The sequence below is a fragment of the Nicotiana tomentosiformis genome, chromosome 2 (genome assembly GCF_000390325.3).
Source record: "Nicotiana tomentosiformis chromosome 2, ASM39032v3, whole genome shotgun sequence".
Classification (NCBI taxonomy): Eukaryota; Viridiplantae; Streptophyta; class Magnoliopsida; order Solanales; family Solanaceae; genus Nicotiana; species Nicotiana tomentosiformis.
The window spans coordinates 48,076,540-48,088,491 of NC_090813.1; the positions used below are offsets into that span (position 1 = coordinate 48,076,540).

Sequence of the window (11,952 nt, forward strand, 5' to 3'; positions counted from 1 at the left end):
GTGGCTATGGGCTTGTCACCTCTTTTTTGTTTTTCACTATGGATCCTATCACAGGGTCAAATTGGGCCAATTTTTCGCGCCCAATTGACACTGCACGGCAGCAACCTGATACTCAAGTTACTCAGCCTTTTTCAACACTTGGCCAACTTTTCAACAAGTTCGGCCTTAAGCAAAATTCGGTAGCAACATAAAGAGAACACAATCAAGTACGAAAAAATCTCAACCTTTGTATTAATATGAAAATATACAAAGGACCCCTCACTTTGCTATGAACACAAGTCGTTCATAGCCCACTTCAACCAGCCAAGATCACAAGTCGATCTTGTCACACTAAGACCTGCCCAAATGCCTAGCCTTAGCCCACTTTTGAAACACTCAGAAACCCTCACGTTTCTTTCTTGTTTCCTACTTTACTATGAACACAATTCGTTCACAGTCCACTTCGTCTAGCAAAGATGACAAGTCGATCTTGCACACTAAGACCTGCCCAATGCCCAGCCTTAGCCCCCGTTTGAAACACTTAGAAACCCTCACGTTTCTCTCTTGTTTCCCACTTGGAAGTCTCACAACAGAACTTCCTTTCGAAGACGCTCTTCTTCTTTTGAAGACCCTCTTCTGTTTTCTTCTCTCTTCTGAATTCCACACGAAATTCCCACCTATTTATAAGTATAGGTGCTGCCACTAGCAGATCTGAAGGGACAACATTACAAATGGGCAGTCAATTCTAGTGCTTGTTCCACTTCAAGCACTAAATCAGCACTTTGACCACTTAATGGGGCATTATCCACGAAATGGCCTTCATCAGCATGCATTGTGGAGCACTTGGCCCTGTTTTCTGGAGCACTCAGCTCTTTGGTGGAGTACTGGCCCCACCTTCCACTGAAACCTGCCTTGTACACAGCTTTGCTAAATCTGCCTTAACTTGTAGTTGACATCCCCAACTACTTAGGCTATTTTTCCCACACGAAATGATATTACATACAAGCATTAAACAGACATAGATACAAGTCATTACAAAAATATAACAGCCCACTGCTTTGGCAAGTGCACTGCATGTGCCCCTTATGTTGGTCAGCTATTGCACGCCCAAGGCTGGCATTGCGTCCAGCCTTGGCTGATTTTGACATTGCTCCGCGCCAATATCTTTGTCCGCAACCTGCTACCCATGATTTTGCCGCACACGCCCGACACTCTTTGTCGCCCGCACATTGCCTTAGCCACATTTCTGCCTTGTATTTGTCAACACTTGTTTCACCCATGCCATTGCTTGTATTTTGTCTCACGTAGCTTTGCCTTGGCTATCGAAACCCTTTGCCATCATTCCGTGCCTCCGTATTTTAGCTTAGCTTGTACTTGGCGCTCCCACAATCCGAACTGCCCGTACCTTTGTCTTTGGCGCGCATGCCGCTTCATGCCGCCCAAACTTTTCCGCACTGCCATGTCAAGCCTTTGCCAAACTTGTCTTGCCTGTCCCAAGACTTTGGCCAATACTTGTTCCCCTGACAATGTTTCTCATCCATTGTCCCGCATGATCGTTTTGCTCCCGCATAGGCCAATGGCATGGCCATCATGCTTCAATCCTTGCCACAACTGTGCCACGTTCGATGACAAAGAATTAGGTCCTAACAAACCACCCGCACCCTTTGAAATCGATGTCCTCATCGAGCCGACTTAACGAATCAACCCCAAGGGGTTGTTGACATATAACTCCCCTGGAGGTGCATTCACATTTGCCACAATGGCATTTGCCTCCGCCACTTGTTCCTGTCTCTCCGCAGCCAGCATAACATTCACCCTAGCCTGCACCGGACAGTCCCTCTTCAAGTGCAGTCCCCCACAAGTGAAGCAGCCACTGAATTTGCCGCTTCTATCCTTGCCCTTGTAAGTCTCCGTCTGCCTTCCATTCTTGGCAAGACCCACGTCTTCGGCAGCTTGGCCTTTCCCACTTTTCTTCCATTCCTTTCCCTTGTCCTTCCTTCCATCGGACTTTGAATGCGAAGACTCAGTAGGGTCATGACCTATATTGAGGTCAGCCAACGCATCTGCCGCTGCAATAGCCGTAGAGAGGCTTTGAACATTCTGCCTTCTCAACTCTAATTGCGCCCAGCCCTTCAACCCGCTCATGAAGTAATGCAGCTTGTCTTCTTCTGCCATGTTACTTACATTGAGCATCAAGGATGAAAATTCCTTGACATACTCCCTTACCGTACCACTTTGTTTAAAGTGACGTAGTCCGTCTCTCGCCACCCACGACGGGTTGGTTGGAAGGAATTGGGATTTTAATTCCTTCTTCAACGTCTCCCAAGTTTCAATCTTGGGCAGTCCAGCACTTTCAGCTTCTACTACTCGTGTACGCCACCACACCTTTGCATCATCCGTCAAATACATCGGTATGATGGTCACTTTTTCATCATTCGGCACACGAGCAGCTAGGAAATACTGCTCCATATCCCATAAGAAATTTTTCAATTCTTTGGCACTTCTTGCACCGCCATAAGCCTTTGGCTCCGGGATCCTCACTTTGGTGTGATCATTGTTTCTAGGGGCATTATTTTGTAACGCCCTTCGAAGTTGAACCACCTCCTCGCGCAGTTCTTCCTCATCCTTGCGTACCAAGGCCATTTCTGCCAGCGTAGTTTCATACCTCGCTGCATAATCTGCCTCTAGGCGGGCCATTCTAACCAGAACAGAAGAATCGGAACCCATTTCAAGAGCCTTCCCAACGAGTGCTTCCAACTGTTCCACTCTTTGGCGCAGTTCCGCATTTGTGCCACCAGCCATGTTCTCAAACAGCAACACGAACTCTGCTACTGATCGTCTTACCACCACTATGAACTTTGCTCTACTCTGATATTAGTTTATCAGGGTAGCTCTGATACAAGTTATCACAGGGTCAAATTGGGCCAATTTTTCGCGCCCAATTGACACTGCACGGCAGCAACCTCATACTCAAGTTACTCAGCCTTTTCCAACACTTGGCCAACTTTTCAACAAGTTCGGCCTTAAGCAAAATTCGGTAGCAACATAAAGAGAACACAATCAAGTACGGAAAAATCCCAACCTTTGTATTAATATGAAAATATACAAAGGACCCCTCACTTTGCTATGAACACAAGTCGTTCATAGCCCACTTCGACCAGCCAAGATCACAAGTCGATCTTGTCACACTAAGACCTGCCCAAATGCCTAGCCTTATCCCACTTTTGAAACACTCAGAAACCCTCACGTTTCTTTCTTGTTTCCCACTTTACTATGAACACAATTCGTTCAAAGTCCACTTCGTCTAGCAAAGATCACAAGTTGATCTTGCACACTAAGACCTGCCCAATGCCCAGCCTTAGCCCCCGTTTGAAACACTTAGAAACCCTCACGTTTCTCTCTTGTTTCCTACTTGGAAGTCTCACAACAGAACTTCCTTTCGAAGACACTCTTCTTCTTTTGAAGACCCTCTTCTGTTTTCTTCTCTCTTCTGAATTCCACACGAAATTCCCACCTATTTATAAGTATAGGTGCTGCCAGTGGCAGATCTGAAGGGACAACATTATAAAGGGGCAGTCAATTCTAGTGCTTGTTCCACTTCAAGCACTAAATCAGCACTTTGACCACTTAATGGGGCATTATCCACGAAATGGCCTTCATCAGCATGCATTGTGGAGCACTTGGCCCTGTTTTCTGGAGCACTCAGCTCTTTGGTGGAGTACTGGCCCCACCTTCCACTGAAACCTGCCTTGTACACAGCTTTGCTAAATCTGCCTTAACTTGTAGTTGACATCCCCAACTACTTAGGCTATTTTTCCCACACGAAATGATATTACATACAAGCATTAAACAGACATAGATACAAGTCATTACAAAAATACAACGGCCCACTGCTTTGGCAAGTGCACTGCATGTGCCCCTTATGTTGGTCAGCTATTGCACGCCCAAGGCTGGCATTGCGCCCAGCCTTGGCTGATTTTGACATTGCTCCATGCCAATATCTTTGTCCGCAACCTGCTGCCCATGATTTTGCCGCACACGCCCGACACTCTTTGTCGCCCGCACATTGCCTTAGCCACATTTCTGCCTTGTATTTGTCAACACTTGTTTCACCCATGCCATTGCTTGTATTTTGTCTCACATAGCTTTACCTTGGCTATTGAAACCCTTTGCCATCATTCCGTGCCTTCGCATTTTAGCTTAGCTTGTACTTGGCGCTCCCACAATTCGAACTACCCGTACCTTTGTCTTTGGCGCGCATGCCGCTTCTTGCCGCCCAAACTTGTCTGCACTGCCATGTCAAGCCTTTGCCAAACTTGTCTTGCCTGTCCCAAGACTTTGGCCAATACTTGTTCCCCTGACAATGTTTCTCGTCCATTGTCCCGCATGATCGTTTTGCTCCCGCATAGGCCAATGGCAAGGCCATCACGCCTCAATCCTTGCCACAACCGCGCCACGTCCGATGACAATGAATCAGGTCCTAACAGATCCTATGCTATTATATACGGGTTGTAGCTTTAATTTTTCATTTTCGTTTTGTGAATGAAATACAAAAAGGAAAAGTTGTGACTATTAACAAAAAACATGAAGCGTTGGCTTGGTTTATTTTTAGAATTTTATTTAGATTAGTTAAATTTTTAAGAAGTGTATTTTGGTAATTCAACTTCTAGGTTTAGGACTTATGTTTATTAATATCACTAAAATTTAAAGATTAATCAATTAGGTCAACAAATCTAGTGCTATGAGTACTATGTCAAAAATGGAATTAAAAATACAAAACAAAAAAAGAAAAGTGTTATAAAATATAACTCAAAGTAACAATATGGAACAAGAAAAAATAAGCTAAGAGATATAGAGAAAAAGAGATGAGAGATTCTTATTTCTTCTTCAATTGTGTGTATTTTTCTATCTATTACAAGGCCTTTATATAGGCATAAAAAGTGAAGAAAATATGTCATTGAATATGTCATTAAATATAGAAAATATGTCATTGAATATGTCATTAAGAATTTGAGATGAAGATCATGGAGGAAGAGTAGACATCCACCACAATTTGATATTTCTTATAACACTCCCCCTTGGATGTCCATAGATAATGTGTCTCGTTAAAACCTTATTAAAAAAAATCCTAGTGAAGAAAAAAGAGTAGACATGTTTAGAAATACACTTTTTGGTTGCCTTATTAAAAATCTTGCAAGGAAAACCCAGTGGGACAAAACCTTGTAAGGAAAAAAGAGTACAACGCGTATTAACTCCCCCTGATGAGAGCATCAGTTCACATCCTTGAGCCTTTGCATCCCAATTTTGTACACTAGTTTCTTGAAGGTTGACGTCAGTAGAGATTTGGTGAATAAATCAGCCATATTATCACGTGAACGAATCTGTTGCACATTGATATCACCATTCTTTTGAAGATCATGTGTAAAAAATAACTTTGGTAAAATGTGCTTTGTCCTATCTCCTTTTATGAATCCTCCCTTCAATTGGGCTATGCATGCTGCATTGTCTTCATACAAAATTGTGGGTAGTTTGTCACACTTCAAACCACATTTGTCTTGAATAAGATGTATTATAGATCTCAACCAAACACATTCTCGACTTGCTTCATGAATAGAAATTATCTCAGCATGATTAGAAGAAGTAGCCACGATTGATTGCTTAGTCGATCGCCAAGATATGACAGTGCCTCCACATGTAAACACATTGCTTGTTTGAGATCGAGCCTTTTGTGGGTCAGATAAATACCCAGTATCGGCATAACCAACAAGATCAGAATTGCAATCATTGTCATAAAATAAGCCCATATCGGTAGTCCCTTTTAGATACCGCAATATGTGTTTGATTCCATTCCAATGTCTCCTTGTAGGAGCAGAGCTATATATTGTTAAGACATTAACTGAAAAAGTTATGTCAGGCCTTGTAGTGTTAGCAAGATACATTAGTACACCAATTGCACTAAGATATAGTACTTCAGGACCAAGAAGCTCTTCATTCTTTTCTTGAGGTCGGAACGGGTCCTTATTCACATCAAGTGATCGAACAATCATCGGAGTACTTAATGGATGTGCTCCATCCATGTAAAACTATTTTAATACCTTTTTTATGTAGGCAGATTGATGAACAAAAATCTTGTTTGCCAAATGTTCAATTTGCAAACCAAGACATAATTTTGTCTTTCCGAGATATTTCATCTCGAATTCCTTCTTTAAATAATCAATTGCCTTTTGGAGTTCTGTAGGAGTTCTAATAAAGTTTATGTCATCAACATATACGGCAAGTACAACAAACTCCGGTGTTATTTTCTTTATAAAAATACATGGACAAATGGCATCATTTATATAACCTTCCTTTAATAAATATTCACTAAGGCGGTTATACCATATTCTTCCTGATTGCTTTAGACCATACAAAGATCTTTGCAATTTGATTGAAAATATTTCCATGGACTTTGAATTATGTGCGTCATGCATTTTAAATCCCTCGAAAATTTTATGTATATCTCATTATCAAGTGAGCCGTAAAGGTAGGTTGTAACCACATCCATTAAATGCATGTCAAGATTTTTATGGACGGCAAAACTAATGAGATAACAGAATGTTATATCATCCATAACAGGAGAATACGTCTCTTCATAATCGACGACAGGCCTTTGTGAAAATCCTTGTGCAACAAGGCGTGCCTTATATCTTTGTACCTCATTTTTCTCATTCATTTTACGTACAAAGACCCATTGATAGCCAACAGGCTTAACACCATTAGGTATTTGGACTACATGTCCAAAAACTTCACGTATCACAAGTGAATCCAACTCAGATTGGATTGCTTCTTGCCATTTTGGCCAATCACATCTTTTTCGACATTCTCCAACAGATTGAGGTTCAAGATCCTCATTATCTTGCATAATGCCAGATGCAACATTGTATGCAAAGACATAATCTACCATTATATTTAATCGATTCAAATCTGTCTCAATATCGATTGGGTTTATTGATAGTTCCGTATGTTCTTGAGACTCGGTCTTATTGATTTCCTCGTGAATCTCAGGATTGGTTAAATCATGGGTTTCTTTATGAGACTCATTCATAGTGTCATCTTGATCATTTATTTATTTTTTCTAGGATTTTGATCCTTATAGCCCAATGGTCTGCCACGCTTTAGGTGTGCTTTTGACTCATTAGCTATGACACTAGAAGATTGTCCAACAGGGATATCAATACGGATTGGAACATTCTCTGCAGGGATATGTGATATCGTTATCCTTTTCAGATCCATAAATGCATCTGCCATTTGATTTGCTATTTTCTACAAATGGATAATCTTTTGCACCTCGTTTTTACAAATAGAGGCACGTGAATCAAGATGAGACAATGATGTATTTTTTCACAAAATTTCACGTTTGGTTTCACCAATTTCTCCCCCTAATTTTGGGAAAAATGCCTCATCGAATCGACAATCTACAAATTGAGCAGTGAACAAATCTCTCGTTAATGTTTCAAGGTAGCGAATAATGGAGGGCGATTCAAACCCAACATATATTCCTAACCTTCTTTGGGGACCCATCTTGGTACGATATGGTGGTGTTACATGCATATATACAACGCATCAAAAAATTCTTAGATGGGATATATTAGGTTCATGACCGAAAACTAATTGCAATAGGGAATATTTATGATAATTTGTCGGTCTGAGACGAATTAGCATTGTTGAATGCAAAATGGCATGACTCCAAACTGAAGTGGGTAACTTGATTTTCATGAGTAATGGTCTTGCTATCAATTGAAGATGTTTAATCAAAGATTCTGCAAGGCCATTTTGAGTGTGAACATGAGCTACAGAATATTCCACTTTTATCCCAATTGATAAGCAATATTCATTAAATGCTTGAGATGAAAATTCAGTGGCATTATCAAGTCTAATAGACTTAATTGGATTATCGGAAAATTGTGCCCGTAATCGGATTATTTGTGCCATTAATTTTGCAAATATCAGGTTGCGAGATGACAATAGGCATACATGAGACCATCTAGAAGATGCATCTATTAAGACCATAAAATATCTAAACGACCCGCTAGTTGGGTGAATAGGTCCAAAAATATTCCCTTGTATACGTTCTAAAAACGCAGGGGACTCAATCCCAACCTTTGTTGGTGATGGTCTAATAATCAACTTGCCTTGATAACAAGAAGTGCAAGAAAATTCATTATCTAAAAGAATCTTTAAATTCTTTATTGGATGCCCATTTGAGTTCTCTATAATTCGTCTCATCATAATTAATCCGGAATGTCCCAATCGATCATGCCAAAGTACAAAAGTGTTGGAATTAGTAACCTTTTGGTTTACGATAGAATGTGCCTCAATTGCACTAATTCTTGTCCAATACAGGCCACTTAAAGATGGAAACTTCTCAATAACCCTTTTCTAGCCAGAGACATTCTTGGTAACGATGAGATATTCGAGATTATTCTCATCTATTGTCTCAATATGAAATCCATTTCGGCAGATATCTTTAAAACCCAACAAGTTCCTCTTGAACTTGGAGGAGAACATTGCATTCTCTATGATAAGTATTGTTCCCTTAGGCAGAGTTATAGTAGCTCTTACAGAGCCTTCAATTAATTTTGTACTACCATATATTTATTGATGTTGAGCATATTTCGATATGTGTTGATGTTACTTTACCCATGTTTTAACTACTTTTTGATGCTATTTGAGCTTTAAAATGCCCAACATGATTTAATTATTGGTTTTATGACTAATTGAGTTGTGTGTGATGATTTAGGGTGTTTGGAGTGCAAAAATATGAAAAAAAGGTGCTCTAGGTAGAAGAAGAGGGGTTGGATGCGTTGCATCCAATCTAGAAAAAAAATCAGATTTCGTGCACCCTTAGCAGTGAAGTCGGCCCATAGCATCTGCACCTGGGCAAAGCTGAGATGGAAGAACAAAGGGTGGATGCGATGCATCCACCCTAGCATGCGAAGCTGGGAAGTGGAGGACGAGGTGGATGCGATACATCCACCCCAGCATCAATCCCTGAAGCTGATTTGGATTAGGAATAGGAGAACTTTGGCCCACGACTTTTGTACGTAATATATAAGCCAAAAACACCTCTTTTAGGGTATCTAACAGATTGGGAAGAGAAAAAAAAGCCACGACAAAGCTGGGGAACCACGGAATTTATCTTGAGTTCTTATTTTTCCTTCTTTTATTGATTCTTATGTACTCTTGTGAATTATTTGATGATTGCATGAACATGAGTGGGTAAGAACCCTCTTGTTCTAGGGTTATGGGTATACATGAATGTTGTTGTTTGAAGTTTAATTTGACGAAGTTGATTTTATCATATTGGGTTATTTATTTAATTCTGTTTTTAATTAATTTGCTGAGTAACTAACAGTGAATTACTATCTACGAATCTAGAGTTGAACTCGAAAGTGGAAATTCTAGATTGCATATAGAATAAAATAGAGTAAGTTCTTGAACCCGGACATCGGGGAACAGATTCGCAATTAGGATAAAAATATACCTAATTGTCTTGCTCGGTTGAAATACAGGAAGTGTAAATGCATTCTTGTTAATCTTAATTCCATAGACATATAGGCATTAAGTTAGCTTGAATAGGCGAGTAAGAAATCGACAGATTCTTATGAGTAATATCAACCCTGTCAATCAACAATCCAAATAAATCAATTAGTTATTTTAAGCTAAGAATGCAATATGATTGTTAGAATACCCGTGACCCTGAAATATTATCTCCTATTGATTGTTATTCGAAATCATTTAAGTGTTGTGGTTGATCTTTAGTATTTTATTACTTGAAAGTTTTTAGATAGTAAATTAGAAAATTATCTATTTTGTGAGAAACCGCTTGAAACGATAAGTTAGTTGAGTTTGAATTAGTCAAAAGTTAATCATAAGTCTTCGTGGGAACGATACTCTACTCATTACTATATTACTTGACGATCACGTATACTTGCGTGAGTGTGTTTGGTCGCAACATTCATCAACACCTATATGGTGAATATCTCTTTTAAAGAGAAAGTTATACCATTATGGTCATGGTCAAAATTAGATGCAAGATCTATTTCTTGCATTATTGTTGTCCTTTATTAATCACATTGCCAAAATATTTTGGCGTACAATAGGTACGTGACCAATGATCATTCATATCATAATAATGACATTATTTTCTTATTTCATCTCAAACCTCCCTTCTCGAGGTGAGTGTGGTATATTTACTACCCTTCTCGAGGTGAGTGTGGTATATTTACTAGCACTAGCATGTTCATATTCTTGCAGGAATGAATATGTATTCATAATGATTATCACATTGTTTTCACATTCACTTCAGGAATGGAACATAATAATCCATGCGTGCTTTATAAAATCTCGTGCCATATCAATGGCAAACATCACTTTCACAAAGTGAAGGATTATTTTGAGAGCCATTATTGTTCTCATTACCATAATGATGATGATTATAATTTCGTCCATTACCACGTCCACATCCATTCATACCTCCACGGTAACATCATGTCTTATTTTAGACTTATGGTATGAGTTTTCACTATCAGTGGCGATTGAATTTAATTTGCATATGCGAACTTTCATTAACTGAACTCAATCAAATAAAAAGTATCAAGTAAATATAGAAAAACACATAATCAATTAAAATCTATGTGTCCTTTGTGATAATTATCCCACTTTAAGATGGAAGAGTTATGTGATAAAATAGAAAGAAAAAATATGTGCTCTCCCAAAAGTTTTCACTTCGTGTTTCTTAATATTAACACATAGGAACATAATACTTGTTATAGGGAAAATATTTATCGTTCTTTTACACCAAAAATCCTTACATGATTTGATAAACTTTCAAGAAAAACTTTTTCGTAAAGCAAGTTTGTTCATGTATGAAAACATAAATTGCAAAGTGTAAAGAAACTTAAAAACTAATTAGAAAAGGCTAACCGTGATGGCCGAATATATGCTGGCGTTGTACACCTTATACCGTCATCGTTCTTACTATATTACTAACATTAAATGACGCTACCGGCACTGGCCGCATCATGACAACTCAGTTGGCTAGAGTTTCGTGCTAATAATGTGTTATAAAATATAACTCAAAGTAATAATATGAAACAAGGAAAAACAAGCTAAGAGATATAGAGAGAAAGAGATGAGAGATTCTTATTTCTTTTTCAATTGTGTATATTTTCCTATCTATTACAAGGCCTTTATATAGGCATGAAAAGTGAAGAAAATATGTCATTGAATATGTCATTAAACATAGAAAATATGTCATTTAATATGTCATTAAGCATTTGAGATGAAGATCATGGAAGAAGAGTAGACATCCATCGCAATTTGATATTTCTTATAACAAAAATTTGAGGAACTGGACTTTCTAGTGAAGGGGACCATACCTTCCCAGCAGTTTTTAATTAAAATGAGAAAGAACACAAAGGATATTCGGACCTGATATTAACCATTTTATATATCAAATGATATATAATTGCTGCTTAGTGCGTAATCACATGGTTGACATTAATTACTACCTGCAATATTTCGTTAAAAGTATAAAGCAGACACTATTATAATCAAGCCGGCGGACCTAGCTTATGAGTTATTTGTTCACATGTTTTAACTCAGACCTTATATTTGTAATAAGAAACTTATTAAATATTTATAAATATTTAACTATGATCCAATTATTATATATTGTGTTCTTTAGGCCGCTATTAATCCATAAACTTCAACTCATAAATTCGCCTACAATTATAAATACCAACATGTAGATTAGCTTTTTTTTAAAAAAAAAGACTATTCTTTTAAGGGAAATTTTTATGCTTACGTATGAATTCATAAAAAATTCCAGAATTTACAACAATTAAAATAATAACATATTCTACAACATAAACATAATAAATGTATAAAACATATACCCTAAAATACGGCAAAGTACCTATAAAAAAGAAA

General features: G+C 38.4%; 1 protein-coding gene across 1 annotated transcript; it reads right to left on the reverse strand.

Annotated features, from left to right (window-relative positions):
• Positions 1 to 1,671: 1,671 nt before the first annotated feature.
• On the reverse strand, positions 1,672 to 2,781 carry LOC138904744 (uncharacterized). Its single transcript, XM_070193248.1, has one exon. The coding sequence runs from the start codon at positions 2,779 to 2,781 to the stop codon at positions 1,672 to 1,674; it is 1,110 nt and encodes a 369-aa protein (XP_070049349.1).
• Between the last annotated feature and the right edge of the window lie 9,171 nt (positions 2,782 to 11,952).

Coding starts and splice junctions, on each gene's coding strand:
- LOC138904744 (XM_070193248.1), bottom strand. CDS start 2,781: ATGGCTGGTGGCACAAATGCGGAACTGCGCCAAAGAGTGGAACAGTTG.